This window comes from Fusarium venenatum (assembly GCF_020744135.1).
Source record: "Fusarium venenatum strain MPI-CAGE-CH-0201 chromosome Unknown EDB82scaffold_1, whole genome shotgun sequence".
Lineage (NCBI taxonomy): Eukaryota > Fungi > Ascomycota > Sordariomycetes > Hypocreales > Nectriaceae > Fusarium > Fusarium venenatum.
The window spans coordinates 9,908,708-9,926,196 of record NW_027072129.1 but is presented as its reverse complement, the minus strand read 5'-3'; the positions used below and the strand labels follow the sequence as shown (position 1 = coordinate 9,926,196).

Below are 17,489 nucleotides of genomic sequence, written 5' to 3'. Positions count from 1 at the left end.
AACAAAGACCAAGCCTGACAGGGCATGGATGTTACGGCAAATGAGATGCTAAATGCCGCGCCTAAATTGAGGGCAATACCAAAGTCCCTGTTTCTATATGGTCGATGGTCTGGCGGTCCATCACTGGCAGCGCAAAAGCCAGCAAGAAGCTCTTGATTTTGACCTTTCCCAACGAATAGACTGGATTGTTCAACTACAAACACGGGGAGGACGATCCATTCTTTTAGGGCCCTGCAGCATGCAATAGTCTCTTCTGGAAGGCATGTCAGCCCAACGATTGGTGCTCACGGCTCATGGTTCCGCGAGAGCCCGTATTCACTGTCAACGTGGCTTAGCTTTGCATCGCTCTGCTGTACTCTGGTTTGGTCTGGTCTGGTCTGTTTCGCTGTGCTTTGTTTTACTTTTTGCTTGTTTCAATAGACCATGGCCATGCCATACTATAAGATCATATTCACTCTTCCGAACCCCGTGTTTGCTAAAGGTGGTGCGTCGCTGACAAGAGGGAGGAATGGAGGGTTGCGTAACCTTGCACAGATACCCATGGACCTGAATAACATTTAAATCAGTTATTGATCGCTACAATCGGTGATGGTCATGGTGTTGTGTTGCAACACAATCAAAAGCTACATGTGTAATGATGGCATCGCGGATCTCCAGTCCACCCTCGTCAACCTCCGAACCTTGGTATTGCCGCATCGAGACACATCTCAGAGTCACTGGTCAATCCCCAGTCTTGGCTTTTTATTCATTCAGTTTTGTAGGATAAGATTGAATTGAATCGTCACTGTAAGCTTAATCTCAAACAGGACACAGCCAAGATATGTAGGCGATCATATAAACATCATCTGACCCTGGCGTTTCGTCTCGTTTTGTTTCGTTTCGTGTAGCTGAGCGTACCTGAAGCTATTGGAGGTGAAGCTACCAGACCTAAAATGCCAAGGTCGCTTACGCCACCAATACCCTCCTACTGTGGAAGACAGGACTAACCTGTTTAATCAACACCAACACTGCAACATTCAATAGCGTGCTCAATCACGAACTCGTAAACCTTCGTTACGATTTAGCTTCAACACCCTATTTGGTGACTGCTCAGGTCAAAGTACAGTGTGCTCTCAAGCAGATGTGTGTACACGTGCAGACTTGAAAGACCTAATACCCTACTTTATGTTGATCTATCCCATCCCTTTGATATCCTATGAGTTTCAGAATATACAAACTGCACATTGAAATTGCGATTACCTCCTGTCAGCCAAGATAATGCCTTGATCTGTTGGTTGCACCGCACTGGGTCTAAGGAATCCGTCTGGAATCAAACCTGGTAGTTTCGCATACCAAGCCCAGCAAGCCATCTGTCTAATAAGCACCCAAGGATCAGTGAGTGGAGTTTCCACCTGAAAACTCTTGTATTACAGTTGAATTATAAAAAGCAATAGGAAATAAGCATGGAAACCTGTAGCTTATAATACATGGATTGAATCCATGTTACATTTTAGACCAGATAGAGATCCAAATATTCCCGCTTACAAGGACGGCTCAGTGTGGAGGATTGGTATTGTGGCACATGGTGAAGTGGCTGTGCACAGTGTGGCGCTCCCAGCCTTACCAGTGAGGCAGGAAAGGAGCTCAACAGCGACACATTAACGCATCACCAGCTCGAAAGCCATCGCCATCAAAATCACAACCAACGATTCATCGCTTCAATCCTTGTAACGAAATACCGATCGCATACCAATTACCGAGCTTTTTCTCCAATTGCCCATCATGAAGCCCGTTGTCAGCGCCTTCAACGCGTGGGGATGGTTCGTCATCCCGTCCAACTTACTTTATTCCATCATGGCAAGGCTAACATAAAGCTTCCAGCACTGTTCTCTCCGTCTTCGCCATGGTCATCCTTAGCGTTCTCGCTGGTCTGTACCGAGCTGGCCACGAAGAGTTTACCGGCGGTGTCAATGATCCTAAGGATGGCAAGCCTGTTTCCAACACCATCTTCACGGCCGTCCTAGTCTACGCTGTACGTGATTGCATCCCTATATCTAAATGAGAACTCGCATCTGACTCGTATCTATAGGCTTTCTTCGTCTTTTGCGGTCTCCAAGGACTCCTCCACGCCCGAGAAAGCCGCCGAGGCGCGATCGCCCTGTAACAACACTTACTTGACTTTTATCCGAGCTGCGAGTAGAGCACGACATGACACGGAACCAGGCGTTCTGGGTATAATTATCGATTTGAACTTGGGATGGCACTGCATTTGAAAGACGGGCATGGCTGGTGCCCATGTGTAGGGCAAGCAAGCGGGCACAGCATGGCGACAACCGAGACGCGTGCACTTGGCTGAAGATACGCGATGTATGGAATATTTGATTGTTTAGACGGCTCATGCAATTTGCATTATGAAAATTGATTCTTCGGCTGTACTACGCGACATACGTAATCTTGTTATTCCACTTGAGCACAGCCGAACTGACAGTGGATGTGTTTGGGTTGGTTGTTTTAAAGTCATTGGGGTAGTTATTGTCCAGGGCACGATACTTCTAACATAGGTAGTCAGGCTGCAGTTGAGCTTTACCCAAGTACAGAACCGGTTACGGCCCTTTAGTAAGGTATCACAGCTTGGATCCATCCTCAATGTTGGTAATATTAGCCGGACATCATGATATGGGCCGGCAAGGTGGGGCCGCTCCGGATGGTGCCGAACGGAATAGAAGCTATCGGTGGCCGTTTTGACGGTTCTATTTGCAACTTTATACGTCACAATCGCCTAATAGAATATAAGCTCAGAATATACATATATTATCATTGTACATATGCATGCCCCTCTCTTTAACGGTCAGTATCGTCATTTTCGCGTGGATAAAGTGAAATTTACTAAAGCCTGGGCGAGCATCAACCGTCATGGCTCATGGTTCCGGTCATGATGATGTTCGGAGGGGCAAGCTATAAGCTCTCGTATCATGATGCGAAGATATAACTAGATAAAATGAAGAAAATTTCAGCACATTCGTCTTTTGCTTGGCTGGCCCCGTTAATGTGACGAAGAAGTATCTACAATACCCTGACTGTAGTGTCGTCATCGATCGATCTTCATCAGGATTCGGATTGAAAGCTCCGCGTCTTCGTGCGCGGGCAGGTATTAAACAGAGGATGCTGCCATCGTAGACTTTCTGAAGAAGTCCTTTTTTCACCTTCAAAGTTTGGTTTGCTGTATTCTATTATTACATCACTCAAAATGACGACTCAAAACTTCAAGAACGGTAAAACTTCCTACTCATGATATCTCACTCAAAACCACTGGTGTAAAAACTAACTGAAAATTAGAGAAGGACATTCCTGTCTCACACCAGGATTTCCCTGGTACGGAGAGGGATATGCCTAACCCCCAGGCTACCCGAGACGAGCTCCCCGAAGCTGGTGGTAACTCGCGAACCTACCAAGGCTCCGGCAAGCTCAAGGGCAAGAGGGCTTTGATCACTGGAGGTGACAGTGGTATCGGTGCTGCTTCAGCTCTGCTTTTTGGTCGAGAGGGTGTTTCGGATATCGTCATTGCCTACCTGCCAGAGGAGGAGAAGGACGCTCAGGATACCAAGAAGCAGGTTGAGGCCGAGGGTGCCAAGGTTCACCTTATCTCTCTCGATCTCTCCAAGCAGGAGAACTGCAGAAAACTGGTCGACTTTGCCGTTGAGAAGATGAACGGAATTGATATTCTCTTTAATAACGCTGCTTGTAAGTTAATTCCAATATGACTATTAATAGCGTTAGAACTAACTTAGATCCAGATCAAATGGTTGTCAAGGACATCAAGGATCTTCCTGAGGAACAATGGGTTCACACTTTCAACATCAATATCCACTCCTTCTTCTACGTTTCCAAATACGCCCTACCGCATATGAAGGAGGGTGCCACCATCATCAACAACGCCTCTATCAACGCCTATATCGGCCGTCCCGACCTTCTCGACTACACCTCCACCAAGGGAGCGATTGTGTCCTTTACACGAGGTCTCAGCAACCAATATGTGAGCAAGGGCATCCGCGTCAACGCTGTTGCTCCTGGACCTGGTACGTTCCACAGCATATCTGATCAATCTTAAAGTCATGACACTAACAGAACACAGTCTGGACTCCTCTTATTCCCGCCACCATGGACGACGAAGCACAAAAGAACTTTACAGCTCCTATGGGACGACCTGCCCAGCCTTCGGAGATCGCTACCTGCATAGTCTTCCTGGCGTCGAGCGACAGTTCGTGTGTTAGTGGACAGACCATTCACTGCAACGGTGGTACCATTGTCAACGGTTAAAGTGTTGTAATTAAAGCTGTAACGACTGAGTTACGAGATTAGTATTATATATTAATGAAGAGATTAAAATTATTCTGTCTAAATTATCTGGCCTGTTATTGGCATTTGAAGTCAATGTGCTTGAACTGCACAGTGCCCTTATGTCATCTATTGACACTATGTCTAACATCCTCAGTTTGGAATGAACTTAAGCTCATCTTCCTTAGCTTACGAACATGTTTACTACTTGAATAATGCTTCGATGGTATACATAATGGCAATATCAGTTCCATTCTATCTAGTTGTATCTTCTAATTGACGGCCACTCTCCTAGTTTCGCCCTAAGTTAAGCCCCTCACCCCCGACCTCGCCAAAATCCAGACAGTGTCTTCTCAATCTTACACTCTCACTCATAATGAGGCTCATAAACACACAAACACTCCAACTTGAGTTCTATCACGGAGGATCTCGTCGATATGCCATCTTGTCGCATGTTTGGGGCGATGGCGAAGTCACGTTTCAAGACATGACTTCAGTTGATCCTGCTGAAGCGCTGGAGCTCGACCGATACAGCAAGTTGCGTGAGAGTTGTAAGCTGGCACGATCACTCAAACTGGATTACTTGTGGATAGACACATGCTGCATCGATAAGAGCAGCAGTGCTGAACTCTCTGAAGCTATCAACTCCATGTTTCGTTGGTATGCTGAGTCAACAATTTGCATCGCTTTCATCCAAGACGTTCCGCCATCAGGGTCCGAGGAAGAGAAAAAGAAAGCATTCAGGGGAAGTCGCTGGTTCACAAGAGGTTGGACTCTTCAGGAGCTGATCGCACCCGGAAAGGTAATTTTTTACGGACAGGACTGGAAGCCGCTGGGAAACAGATCGGAGCTCAAAGACGACATAAAACTTGTTACTGGAATCAGTGAGGAACTATTGAATTCGACGCATCATATGATGGAGAGCAAGCAAAGACAGTTGTGGCAATACTCTGTTGCCGAGAAAATGTACTGGGCTTCGGGAAGAGAAACGACACGGCCTGAGGACATCGCTTACTGCTTACTTGGTATATTCGACATCAATATGCCTCTACTGTATGGAGAAGGTCAAATCAAAGCATTCAAGAGGTTGCAGGAAGAGATCATCAAGTCGACCGATGATGAGTCCATCTATGCGTGGCGACAGCCTCGATATCGAGTCGAGGGAAAGACGTATTGGAGTCTCCTTGCGAATAGTCCTTCGGCTTTCGACATTGACCATGTGGCAAAGGATCTGAATGGACTGATACCTAAGAAGTCCAAATATCTATCCCTTCGCTCGGGGGTATCTACATCAATGACCAATCGTGGACTGGAGCTTGAGCTATCCTTAACACCCTTCCCCATTGACAAGTCGGGGAGTATCTTTCTGGCCTTCTTGAACTGTGAATTTCGTCAAGGCCAAACCTCCATCAACCCAGTCATTTTGCTTCAACGGGCAGCATGGGATAAAGACTCTCACTTTGTGCGTATTCGGCCAGATATACTTGCGCTATCCATGATGAACAGCATAATTCTTCCCGACGAGCTTCTGAATATGATGCGAGGTGGCCAAACCCTCATATTGAAAGAGGCGATTCCACGGCAGATCTTTGTACCGCATAATACCCCTGATCTGAGGTACCTGAAAGGAGTAATATTTCGCCCGGAAATTAAGGGTCTAAAGGACGAGAGCAAAATGGTGATTAGAGTACGCTCTCGGTCGCCAACATGGCAGTACTTCGTCGATACCCGTAAAGGCTCTTCCCAGACTGCAGAGTCCTACGAGATCAATTTTGACCTCGCACCTGGGCCTTCGCTTGGTTCATTGCAAGAACCCATCGTCCTTGGAGTGTTGGAGTTCGACTTGGGTAGCGCCGACTCCAAGCAATGCTTGGTGATGGGACTGGAGCCTTTGTTACCGAATCCTTTCCAAACAACACCTCTTTACTTCTTGCCGTGGTACGCATTCGAAGAACAGAGCTGGATTGCGAGACAAGATTTTACGAGGGCGTTGGATAAGCCACAGAGGAGGATGGAGTGGAGAGTATCAGATGTGATAAGAGCCACAATAGGGATCGAAAGTAGATATTCGAGCTTGTTCTATAGTCTGACTTTGGAGATTGAGGGCAAGAGAAAAACCAACTCCTGGTTTCAATGACCAGAAGCATAATTGAATAAACTAAACACTATGATGCGGTAACTGAGGTCATCTCAAGCTTTGCATACACCGACTCTGGTACATCGTAAGGCTTCTCCTCGAATACCAACCCCAGCACAAGGAGCTCTTCATCAGTGATATCAGGCCGTTCATAAATGACTCTCTTCAATTCACGTGCTTTATCCGTGACGTCCTCGATACCTGCAATCCACTCATTCGCCCACTGTTCACTCAGAGCTCCCGGGATACCGATCTGAATACTTCTGTACGGCAACACTTCCAGCTTTGACGTCCTTTCAGGATCCCACTGAATTCTCACATCATTCGATTTTTCGCGTTTTTCGCCAGGATCGGGCTTTTGAACGTGACTTGACAATACGCCTCTTTCAAGAAGATGGATGAAATCTCGGTGCTTCATGCGGAGGGCGAGAATGCGTGATTGCCCAGGGTCTTTGAAGGAGTAGCCTGAGCGGTACATCATCCAGGCCCAGCTGGGCTTTATCCAAGTCATACGACCTGGTTTGAAGTCTGGAGAGGCATTAAGCTTTTGGTTTTCCACTGCAGCTTTGGCGATAGATTCCTTGTAGGCTTGGTAAACTGTTATTGTTGTGTCGTTATAATGGGCTCGAATTTGACGATAAGGGATAGAAAGGTTTGCCATGATGAGCCGAAAGCTTTTGTTGATAATTCCTTGTTGGGATAATAGTTTTTCTTCATTATTGAGACATCATGAATTTATATACAGGTTCTCAGGAGACATCATGAGCCATGGCGATGAGTCTTTCGGCGAGGGTGTCAGTGGTGGCTCAGACCAGTTCAGCTCCGTTAGCACAACAAGGGATGTATTGAGATGAAATGCAAGCATGTATATTATAATGATCAAAAGAAAATTGCTATTCGAAAAGGTCTGTTACATCGCTTTGGGCCAAGGTTTCATTATGCTTGAGAAGGAACATTTGTGAATGAAGTTTCATCCGTGCCTTGATCCGGTAGGAAGTAAGTTTCATACATTATCATGCGATCTGGTGGTGGGAAGCTTGAAGCTTCTTAGGGAACGCACCCACTGCAACAGTGGCAACGTCAGAACTACAGCACCTTGTAAATAGCTGCAAATTATGGAACTAACATGGGAGGACCTGTTTGCCCCGCTTCCTACCTTAGTAGGTGAAGGATCCAGCAAGTACCGCCTGACCCAAAAAGCTGAGGCAGCTGCAGGAGAGGCAAGATGGAGAATGAGGGGTCCTGCCATGCGCCGCCTCTTTAAGGTCCAGTGCTGTTGCTGTCCTGGTAGCCTAGGAAAGGCATCCATTTGAGCTCCAAAAAGAGACGGTATTTTAGAACTCTGACCCGACAACTTCACCAAACTATAATACTAAGCTTTGGATTGTTTGGTAACCACCTGCGATTTCGCTTGATATTACCGACATTACCTTAACTTCTTTAGACATCCGACCTAAACTGCGACGAACCACCGTTTTCCCATCTCACCAAGAACCTAGCCACGATACCTACAGCTTGCGCCTTCAACTTTATAGGGCAGTGAATGGATACTCTATTCTGTTGCACACGAGCACACCTTCCTTCGCCCTAACTTCGATCCTCGAAACTTTCCTACTCCACCGCCAACTCCTCGAAAGCTTTGTATGTCTCCGCCGGAGCAATCTACACCTTCGTCCGGCCAGCCTGTCTTAGACAAGACGCTGTCTAGCAAACCTGATGTTGATGTGACGTCTACTCAGCACCCTACGATAGGGAATTCTGATACCTCGGACAACGACGACCATGGCTCGAAATCAGAACCCGATACTCAAGAGGGAAAGTTGATCGACTTGAGCGACCAGCCGACCAACCAGTCGCAGGACGACAACGCTGACGCCGCCGCTCAGGAAGGACCTTCAGAAACGGCTAAGGGAAAACAAGCAGCTGATGACCAGTCAACTCCGAGCGGTGCCTCAAACACCCGCATCTCGGCTGCATCCAAGATCAAGCCTATTGCATTACCCCCGTCAAACGATGCCACGACTCAATACCTCACCGCCGAACCGTCCACGTATGTTGACCCCACGCCTGCAACCCCAACAACTTCGCAACCACCCTCGCGAACACCTTCAAATGCTGCACGCTCCCACATTTCTAGAGATACCTCTCCCTCCAAATCAGACGCCGGATATGATGAGAAACGATATATAAGCGAAGATGAGCAAGAAGGTGGCTCCCGGTCAGAGATCCAGAGCATTATGCAACAGTTCAGCGAGTTTGGCGGAGGCCCTGGCGAGGAAGAAGTCATGAGCCCTAGATTGGAGATTGCGTCGCCTATGCTGGGACATCCCTCTCAGCATCCTCCCCGAAAGTCGAGCCTAGAACCTCTTGCGCCAACGTTCTCAAATCAGTTCAAGGGTTTACACATCTCGACAAGTTCCCCTCCTGCCGAAACGTCGAACGAATCTGCTGTCGAGGATTTCGGGCCACCTGTTCCTCCCAAAGATGGTGTGCATGGCACGCCTCCACGACCAAAGATGGAACGAACCATGAGTGTTGCTTCGCCTAGCTCGCCAGCACAATCCTATCGACCTCCTCCCCCTGAGCCGGAGCCAGAACCCATCCAGCCGTTCGACTTTCATAGGTTCCTGGAGCAGCTGCGAAACAAGAAAGCAGATCCTGTGGCAAGATACCTCAAGTCTTTCCTTTCAGAGTTTGGCAAGCGCCAGTGGATGGTTCATGAGCAGGTTAAGATCATTGGAGATTTCCTAGCTTTTATTGCTAATAAAATGGCAATGTGCGAGGTCTGGAGGGATGCATCCGATGCCGAGTTTGACAATGCTCGAGAAGGAATGGAGAAGTTGGTCATGAACAGGCTGTACACTCAGACATTTTCGCCCGCAATTCAAGCTCCCAAGCCAATCCCTGGAGCCAAACCAAAACGCAAGGGCGGGGATGTTCCTCTCGGCCCTGGTCGACGAGGTCAGCACCAGGAGGACGTTGAAAGGGACGATATTGTCAGGCAGAAGATGAACATTTATGGTTGGGTGAGGGAAGAACACCTAGATATTCCCCCGGTTGGTGAGAGTGGGCGTCGATTCTTGAAACTAGCCCAGCAAGGTCAGGCTAAATCTCAAGCTGCAAGTCCGAAATGTACTAACTGGTTACAGAGCTTCTCAAAATTAAGTCATATAGGGCGCCGCGGGACAAGATCATATGTGTCTTGAACTGTTGCAAGGTGATCTTCGGTAAGATGGCCTCAGCAACAATAGCCAAGTGATCGTACTGACAACGATAGGTTTATTGAAACATAACAAGTCTGATTCCTCGGCTGACTCATTTATGCCCCTTCTTATTTATGTTGTTCTGCAATCGAATCCAGAGCATCTTGTGTCTAATGTGCAGTATATTCTTCGCTTCAGAAACCAGGAAAAGCTTGGGGGTGAAGCCGGCTATTACTTATCCTCATTAGTAAGTTATGTTGGGTCGGGAAAGCGGCAACCAACTAACGTCGTCACAGATGGGTGCTGTGCAGTTCATTGAAAATATGGATCGAACCACTTTGACCATCACTGACGAGGAATTCGAGAGGCATGTCGAAGAGGCTGTCTCGGCAATTGCTGAAAAGCATGCTCAATCACCAAGAGTCACACAGCAGCCAGTCTTCAACGAGAAGTCCGGGCGTCTCTCTGGGGAGACATCGGCTCGCCCCTCTTTTGAGGGGCCGCGCCATTCAACATCAAACGACGAGTATTCAGGCGAGGAGAAAGCTGCTATTACTGGTCTTCTCAAGACCATACAAAGGCCACTCTCCAGCATAGGAAGAATGTTCTCCGACGAGCCTGGTCCGTCTTTGGGGGCTGGTCCTAGCAGTGCACCTCGGACTCCAGCGCCGCAAGAACGTCAAAGTCTCGAGGGGCCTCTGGGACCCCAACAGCTACCTACCAAGCAGGTGCTATCTGCAGAAGAGGCTGCTGCACGGCAAGCCAGCGCCGAAGCAGCTGAAGCCCAGAGGCTTTCGCGTGCAGAGCATGCAAACGTTGTTGAAACACTGGCAGGCATGTTCCCTGATCTGGACAAGGAGGTGATTAGTGATGTGGTGTATGAGAAAGAGGGCCGGTGAGTAATATCAGAGCCTATCGTTTTGTCTTGTGCTAATAACATTTCGTAGGGTCGGGTTAGCCGTTGATGCATGCCTCGCTTTATCAACATGAGGCAATGGAAATATAAGAATGGACCAAGTTTTCAGTCTATGGCCCTTGTTGATATCATGAGGCTTCAATGCATCGCGATGCTGTTTTGGTTTCAACATGCATAACCCATAGTTCTATTAATGAGCCAGTGGTAAGATAGAACAGAAATACCAATATTCTTTATACTTTAGCCATTTCAGATATTATATCACACGTGAGATAAAGTTGTTCGGCAATTTTGTTTACTTCTAAAGGATCAGCTCCGATCTACGAGTACATGCATATTGCATTGCGGCCGTATTACCTCAATCTTGTCGATCACATCAAACGGTTGCTGACACTACCGCTACATTTCTGAGATCGCTAGGAATGGTTCCCTACGTGGCTATTGATGGCTGTGTCATGAAGCTTATTATACATTTACAATACACGTTTATAACTTTATTGATTTGAAGAGCCGGGTCGCTACATAGCAATCGTTGTGGCCTAATTCTTCAACATGCCTCAGAACCTTATTCTGCAGATAACAGACGTTCTCCTTCATGCAAAATATGTTGTTCTTTCATATAAAAGCATTGGTCTGAGCCACATTGGAAGCACGGTCTTATGTTTTGAGGATTCGACTCAGACCGTACGTATTCTAACTTACATGATCCTTGTCCTTGAGTCATTTCACCGACTGGCTAAAGTGCATTGATATTTTGATGGCTTCTTATAGCCTGCTTTCTACCACGAATTCTCATGTTGAATCACATAATTAGGCCACCACTATTATTCTTGGAACAGATTCTCCATCATGACTCGAAAATTGGTTACAGTTCGCTATGTCTCAGCCATCACACCCATCCCCGGCGCCGACCGCATCGAAGCAGCCACCGTTGACGGCTGGACATGCGTTGTCTCCACCAATGTCTTCAAGCCAGGCGACCGCGGTGTCTACTTCGAGATTGACTCTCTCCTCCCGGCCTCAGATCCGCGATTTGCCTTCTTAGCCCCGAAGATCGTCTTTCCCAATGGTCCCACCCATACACCGGACGTCCGCGTTCGGACTGTCAAGATCCGGGGCGTCTTGTCGCAAGGTCTTCTTATGCCACTAAGTTACTTTCCTGAGATTGTATATCGTCTAGATGCCATTCGATCAGATGAACTGCAAGACAAAGGATTCGAGGATATTCTCAACGTGCGCAAATATGAGGGCCCAGCCACACCATTCCCTCAAGATTCAGCACTCAGCACGCCGCTGCCAGACTTCCCATCATTCATCCCACGAACAGAGCAGGAGCGTGTACAAAATCTTCCAGATGTCTTCTCTACTCATGGCTCAGAGATCTTTCAAGAATCGACCAAGATGGACGGCTCATCCATGACGGTATTCTATCTCGACAGATCCAGCCCTCTATCCCAAACACTTCCAGATGAGATACAAGACGTTGGCGTAGGAGTATGTTCAAGAAACCGAGTTCAGATAGAGAACCATCCGCGAAGCCAACCTCTCTTCTACGCCACTGCGCGAGCGTTGGGATTCCACCAAACATTAGCCAAAATTGGTCGCAATGTAGCTATCCAGGGCGAACTATGCGGGTCGAGCGTACAGAGTAACTTTGAGGGGTTTGCAAAAGGGACGCATTCGTTTTTCCTCTTCGCAGTATACGACATTGATGAGCAGCGATATCTACCACCAAGGGAGGTACATGAGAAGTGGGCTCCATTGCTAGGTATTGAGCATGTGCCTGTCCATGGATACAGGGCCTTGAACCAAGTCGGATCTACAGTAGCAGATCTGGTAGCACGTGCAGAAGGTAAAGGGGTCAACGGGCGAAAGAGGGAGGGCATTGTATTCAAGCGAGATGACGGACTATTCAGCTTCAAAGCAATATCGAACTTATATCTACTGAAGCACGGGGAGTGAAAGAACACAGAAATGTGAAAGGAAGGAGGCGAGTGGCACAGTCGTGATTTCTGCATCAATTTACGAAGGATACCATTTTGAGTATTTGTTTGTTTGCATATAGTTAAAAGGTTCTATTGATAAAAATGAATGATTTGATGCGCTTCCGTGGTAACAAAGTCTTTCGCTGTAAGTCTCGAGTGCTTCCCCACTCGTTCCCCAAGATATAAATACGATACCCAAACTAGATGAAGGGTACCTTGATTGTTTTGTACAAGCAGCTGTAAATCTCATACATTAAATGAGAGTATACACTGGCGTTATGTACAAGAGTGTTTTTTTTTTTTTTCGGATGAAGGCCCAAGTATCAACTGTTGCCAGCTGCTCAGAACCCTCTGTATCCGCCACCATTTCCGTGCCCGTAGGGCTGCTGGCCGTAAGCTGTGTCCCCAGAGTCGTGGCGTCCCAGTCCCACAGGATAGGGGTCTTGTTGACTCCAGCCTGGAGGAGCAGCGTTGCCCATCAAGTGCTGAGAATCGGGCTCCGTGCTAGTCAGGTTACGGTTCATAGGAGGGCTCGAAGACAGGTAGTTGGGTTGCCGGTAACCTGCCTCCGCGTCCCTGTACTGGTCAGGGGACATAGATCGGAGAGATCCCTTCTCTTGAGGCGGAGGCATGGCAAACATAGAGATGTTGTTGTTGTTGTCCTTACGGTCGAGAAGAAGGGAGTTTCGGGCATCCAGAGGGGTGAGAGTGTCCATATCACGCTTGGCTTTCTCTGTAGACTGGATCAGTAGCTGTTTTCCACATATTAGTTAGATTTGGAAAGACTTACCCAACTCCTTTCTTCGCTTGCGGTGTGGGTTCTCCTTGACCAGAACGTTGATAGCGTTCCAAAGGATAAGGATAACCAAGAGACCAGTCAGGGCAGACTGAACTGCGATAAGAACCACTCCTGCAATTGTCTTGCTGTCTTGAGGAATGTTGAGCTCGTGGACAAAGACCAAAATGCAAGCCACCGATAGGACACGGACAGTCTGGATGGCAATGCCAATGACATTGCTGGACTTTCGCTCAAATGGACGCGTAAAGACAAGTAAGCAGAGCATAATTGACTCGACAACCAACTGTGCAATGGTCTGAGCCATACCGTTACCATCGCCGACGGCAAGAGTGCAGCCCTTAGCAAAGAGGTACACGATGGTAGGGATGAAGATCCACCAGTAGTCCTTCTTGTAAGATTCGTAAAACAGAGAGTACTTGACCCAGTACTGCTTGTCATTGTAAAGGGCGTCAGCGTTGCCCTCGGTGCTCTGGAGTCTCTTCACCGTGCTGAAAATCTTCCACGTGAACCAACCCAGAATACCAGTGAAAATGGCGAGCGTAATACCAGCCAAAAGCTGCGCAACCCAAGAGTCCCCTACTGTGAACTGGAAAACACAATACAAGACCCAGATACCGTAGAGAACCAGAATCAGATGGGTAATGGTTCGAGCAATGGATCCCCAGTAATGTTCTCGGAAACCGCTCAGAGATTCAGGAAAGTTGCCGAACAGTGCCCAAAACTCAAGAACAGCCTTGACAAAAAGAATACTGACGATGATGAAGGCAATGATAATAGCGACAACCAGAAGAACAGTCATGAATGTGTTGTACTTGGGAACTCTGTATTGTTCAACATAGGCCGTAATGCCAGAAACAGACAGAGTCTGACCCTGAGCAGCAGTTGCAACCTCACCATCTGTCGTGTTGTCCATGGAACTTTCAACACCACGAATGGCGAGGTTGGCGAGCGATTCAAAGGTGTTGAGGGCGCGCTTGACCTTGTTGGAATGATCCTCGGGAGGCATAGTAGAGTTGTCGGAGAAGACAAGTGTGGCGTTCCTGAGGATATCGAAGCTGTCAGTAGAGAGATCACCTCCCGTCGAGTTGCGGAAGCTGTCGATGGACTTTTGCACAGATTCCCAGGGAATAATACCAGCAGAGAAACCAAAGTTTTTGGTGAAACTGCGGTACACAGGAGGGTAATCGACGGAAAGCATTCCGTTCATGGCCATTCCCTGGAACCATCCCAGAGTTTGGGCAAAGCTGGGGCTGGGAGCACCACCAGCAGAACCAGCGCCTGCAGTTCCACTCAAAGTGGATGAAGCGGCAGAAGCACCCGAGACGAGAAGAGCAGCACCGACAACACCAGCGGAGATGTAGGTGACAGCGGGAACCGAAGCAGTCTTGCCATTGTTGACCTGGGTTTGGAAGCAAGCGATTTGCTTGTCAGGGTCGTCGACAGCTACCAGTCTGAGGGTCGCTTGGGCTGAGATGTCGGGGACTTGGAAAGCAATGGCGGGAACTTGGTTGGCCCATTCCGGCTTGATTTCCTGGTCACCTTTGGCGGCAAAGTGTGTGTTGGGCATGGGGCAGAGCTGAGGGATAGGAGTGTCTTTGCTGCAAGGGTTGATGGAATTTTCGTAAACCTTGCGGCCATAGGCGTTGACCTCAAGGATTGCAGAGACGTTTTGCTCCTTGTCGCTGGTACCGGAGACGTCGAAAGTAACGATCTGCTTGTCGTTATCGTAGCTGATGTCCAGCTTTTGGATAGTGATGCCAGGTTCAGAACCGCAGTCGGTAACACCAGATGTCCTGAGGATACTGTCACCCAGAACTCCAGTGACGAGGGTCGCGGCTGTCATGGCCACCTTCCAGGCGCTCCAATTGGAGTGAAGTCGAGTCATTGTGAATGTCGTACAAGTTTATACTACAGAAATACGGGAAATTCGTTGCTCGTTCGGAATTGATCGAGGATTCGGCTTCGGCAAGTTGTTATCGTGATAGATTGCTGATATATCCAAAGAGCAGGGGGATATCAAGTGGAAAAATCGAGGAAAAGTTGGAAAGTCGTTTGTAAGGGAAGGATCTTAGGGAATGGTATCAAAGAGACGATATATGTAAGAAAGAGATGGAAGCTGATTAGAAAAAGAAACAAGGAGTGTCCGAGATGCAAAAGATATCTCAAAGTGGTCGGCAAAGCAGTGCAAGCACGCGCACAAAAGATGGCCGAGGATCAACCTGGAACGAAGAGAAGATAAATGGCAACGAATTGCCCGAAAACCCGTGAATGTCCAACGTGCCGGCGTTAAAGTCGTTCGTGGGTTTCGTATCGCGAGACTCAAGTCTCGTTTTTTGTTGGACGGAAGTCGTCGTTGTAGTTGAAAGTCTATGTGTGTTGTTGTCTATGTGACGCTGAAATGAGAGGCTAATAGTCGACAATGCCGCAAGGGAAGCAGCATGTCCTTTCTGGACAACAAATCAAGTGACAAGCCGATATGAGAGAGTGTATGAGAGTTGGAAAGAATCAAAAACGAAAACGCTTTTTGTTGTTTTTTACTTGAGACAAATAGAGACGATGTAGGAGACGAGGAGGAAGAAGGAGAAAAGAGACAGAGAGAGCAGAATAGGAATAAGATAAGCAATAGGCAAGCGCAATTATAGACAGACCCAGGTTCGAAAAAAAGAGGAGAAATGCCCGAGATGAGAAAAGATGGACAAGAGAGGATCAAGGAAGCCAAGGAGATGCAAGGTTTGTAGTGGATGAGAAGGGGGTGACGAGGTTGTGTAGACGCCCGGGACCACCTGCCCCCCAGGCCTCCGGGACGTTTTGTGGTAGAAGGTGCCCCCAAAAGACTAAACCAGAGCCTCACACCTGGAGTCTCTCCAAATACAGAACTTCTAGGGTCCCCCTTCCAAGAACCCGAATACCAATTATGAATGGATAAAGCCATCGAACCATGCACCAAAAGAGTCTTTGAACCCCTGAGACACCAAACCCCGATCCCTGACGCGTCTTCACCAGGGGCCCGAGACATGTTAGTGGCTGGTTGGGCTTTAGCAGGGGTGATCTCAGTGGATCATCTACCAATCACAGACCCTACAGCAAGGCCAAGCTATTTTCTGCAGGGGTTTCCCTCGCGGGTGGTTGACCAGTCAAGCCAAGGCAGTCCAAGCTAAAATCAACCCCAGCTTCTTCTGAAACCAGCCAGTCAGTCCAGTCAAGTCTGAGAATGACTTGATCAAAACATGTTTGGATCAGGTGTGAAAGATGCTATCGTCAGTTTCTGTTCTGAGTGTTCTGAGAAACCATCTTGGGCATCAGTTTCTTTAGATCAATAGGTATAACCGTAGGCGTTGGCTCAACGGTTGACTGAGACAAATCTTCTAATAATAAACTTCTAGTCTTCTCCACATTAAAAGCCTCCTTTATAACCATGTACAGATCATGTATGTACCTACTACCGTCCATACCTGCATATCCAACATATATCCGTCACCACAAAAAATACTACTCATTATCGACCGATAAACTTCTTTACACGCTGATCGATCGTTTTCCAGCGACAAATTTTGCATTTACTTGCGAATGGATGGATACAGTGGTTCCTCCTTCACCAAGCCAGGCCCCCCAGCCAAGTCCCATGTCAAAGCTTCCATTCTCATCTTCACTCTTCAATCAAGCCGTCAAATAAATTAATTGAACGTCCATCGCCTACCATTTTAAGTGTACAAGTACCTGCTATTATGCTCAATTCTGCAGGTAGTATTTGTTCTTTGCCAAGCTTACTACTCTGCACAACCTGTCATCATATCTCGCCCTTTCAACACATCTCACGTCCCAGGTCTGCATCTGCATTGTTTTATGTCATGTGTCGATTCTGTAACTCGCTGCCACCGAATCCGTGTCATAAAATCTTGATCAACCCACAAACTAAACTACTGATCTGCTGACTCAATTGGATCGTCACCACTAACTTTTCAAGTTCACAAGCGGCTTGGTTTTTAGCAAGGAAGCACTGACCGTTGACGAACCTCGCAGAACTAAACCCGCAGCGCCATCACCGCCTTGGCCGCCGGTGTTTAATTATCTCAGATCTTATTATAAACGTATACCATGTGTATACAGATGCATTGTAGTAATGTACGTACGTAGG

The 17,489-nt window shown here is 47.6% G+C and overlaps 7 protein-coding genes across 7 annotated transcripts; 5 read left to right on the top strand and 2 right to left on the bottom strand.

Annotated features, from left to right (window-relative positions):
• The first annotated feature begins 1,698 nt into the window (after window positions 1-1,698).
• Window positions 1,699-2,514, top strand: EDB82DRAFT_104945 (uncharacterized protein). Its single transcript, XM_025736187.2, has 3 exons — window positions 1,699-1,799; window positions 1,861-2,011; window positions 2,069-2,514. The coding sequence occupies exons 1-3, from the start codon at window positions 1,762-1,764 to the stop codon at window positions 2,141-2,143; spliced, it is 264 nt and encodes an 87-aa protein (XP_025587961.1). The 5' UTR covers window positions 1,699-1,761; the 3' UTR covers window positions 2,144-2,514.
• A 243-nt stretch (window positions 2,515-2,757) lies between these two features.
• Window positions 2,758-4,375, top strand: EDB82DRAFT_492250 (uncharacterized protein). The gene is made up of 4 exons (XM_025736198.2): window positions 2,758-3,251; window positions 3,316-3,720; window positions 3,774-4,055; window positions 4,112-4,375. The coding sequence occupies exons 1-4, from the start codon at window positions 3,227-3,229 to the stop codon at window positions 4,294-4,296; spliced, it is 897 nt and encodes a 298-aa protein (XP_025587962.1). The 5' UTR covers window positions 2,758-3,226; the 3' UTR covers window positions 4,297-4,375.
• A 136-nt stretch (window positions 4,376-4,511) lies between these two features.
• EDB82DRAFT_104815 (heterokaryon incompatibility protein-domain-containing protein) lies at window positions 4,512-6,465 on the top strand. The gene has a single exon (XM_025736209.2). The coding sequence runs from the start codon at window positions 4,691-4,693 to the stop codon at window positions 6,449-6,451; it is 1,761 nt and encodes a 586-aa protein (XP_025587963.1). The 5' UTR covers window positions 4,512-4,690; the 3' UTR covers window positions 6,452-6,465.
• EDB82DRAFT_104816 (uncharacterized protein) lies at window positions 6,466-7,283 on the bottom strand. The gene has a single exon (XM_025736220.2). The coding sequence runs from the start codon at window positions 7,110-7,112 to the stop codon at window positions 6,480-6,482; it is 633 nt and encodes a 210-aa protein (XP_025587964.1). The 5' UTR covers window positions 7,113-7,283; the 3' UTR covers window positions 6,466-6,479.
• A 644-nt stretch (window positions 7,284-7,927) lies between these two features.
• On the top strand, window positions 7,928-11,078 carry EDB82DRAFT_104818 (uncharacterized protein). The gene is made up of 5 exons (XM_025736231.2): window positions 7,928-9,550; window positions 9,601-9,678; window positions 9,729-9,901; window positions 9,951-10,549; window positions 10,602-11,078. Exons 1-5 carry the CDS (start codon window positions 8,095-8,097, stop codon window positions 10,642-10,644), a joined length of 2,349 nt encoding a protein of 782 aa, XP_025587965.2. The 5' UTR covers window positions 7,928-8,094; the 3' UTR covers window positions 10,645-11,078.
• A 1-nt stretch (window position 11,079) lies between these two features.
• On the top strand, window positions 11,080-12,714 carry EDB82DRAFT_104858 (uncharacterized protein). The gene has a single exon (XM_025736242.2). It carries the CDS (start codon window positions 11,420-11,422, stop codon window positions 12,530-12,532), a length of 1,113 nt encoding a protein of 370 aa, XP_025587966.1. The 5' UTR covers window positions 11,080-11,419; the 3' UTR covers window positions 12,533-12,714.
• Window positions 12,715-15,488, bottom strand: EDB82DRAFT_104857 (uncharacterized protein). Its single transcript, XM_025736253.2, has 2 exons — window positions 13,346-15,488; window positions 12,715-13,288 (listed from the first exon to the last, which is right to left on the bottom strand). The coding sequence occupies exons 1-2, from the start codon at window positions 15,237-15,239 to the stop codon at window positions 12,897-12,899; spliced, it is 2,286 nt and encodes a 761-aa protein (XP_025587967.1). The 5' UTR covers window positions 15,240-15,488; the 3' UTR covers window positions 12,715-12,896.
• Window positions 15,489-17,489: the final 2,001 nt, after the last annotated feature.

Coding starts and splice junctions, on each gene's coding strand:
- EDB82DRAFT_104945 (XM_025736187.2), top strand. CDS start 1,762: ATGAAGCCCGTTGTCAGCGCCTTCAACGCGTGGGGATG. Junction 1,800..1,860: donor GCCTTCAACGCGTGGGGATG/GTTCGTCATCCC, acceptor TAAAGCTTCCAG/CACTGTTCTCTCCGTCTTCG. Junction 2,012..2,068: donor CGGCCGTCCTAGTCTACGCT/GTACGTGATTGC, acceptor TCGTATCTATAG/GCTTTCTTCGTCTTTTGCGG.
- EDB82DRAFT_492250 (XM_025736198.2), top strand. CDS start 3,227: ATGACGACTCAAAACTTCAAGAACG. Junction 3,252..3,315: donor GACTCAAAACTTCAAGAACG/GTAAAACTTCCT, acceptor ACTGAAAATTAG/AGAAGGACATTCCTGTCTCA. Junction 3,721..3,773: donor TCTCTTTAATAACGCTGCTT/GTAAGTTAATTC, acceptor ACTTAGATCCAG/ATCAAATGGTTGTCAAGGAC.
- EDB82DRAFT_104815 (XM_025736209.2), top strand. CDS start 4,691: ATGAGGCTCATAAACACACAAACACTCCAACTTGAGTTCTATCACGGA.
- EDB82DRAFT_104816 (XM_025736220.2), bottom strand. CDS start 7,112: ATGGCAAACCTTTCTATCCCTTATCGTCAAATTCGAGCCCATTATAAC.
- EDB82DRAFT_104818 (XM_025736231.2), top strand. CDS start 8,095: ATGTCTCCGCCGGAGCAATCTACACCTTCGTCCGGCCAGCCTGTCTTA. Junction 9,551..9,600: donor CTTGAAACTAGCCCAGCAAG/GTCAGGCTAAAT, acceptor AACTGGTTACAG/AGCTTCTCAAAATTAAGTCA. Junction 10,550..10,601: donor GTGTATGAGAAAGAGGGCCG/GTGAGTAATATC, acceptor AACATTTCGTAG/GGTCGGGTTAGCCGTTGATG.
- EDB82DRAFT_104858 (XM_025736242.2), top strand. CDS start 11,420: ATGACTCGAAAATTGGTTACAGTTCGCTATGTCTCAGCCATCACACCC.
- EDB82DRAFT_104857 (XM_025736253.2), bottom strand. CDS start 15,239: ATGACTCGACTTCACTCCAATTGGAGCGCCTGGAAGGTGGCCATGACA. Junction 13,289..13,345: donor CAAGCGAAGAAAGGAGTTGG/GTAAGTCTTTCC, acceptor TCCAGTCTACAG/AGAAAGCCAAGCGTGATATG.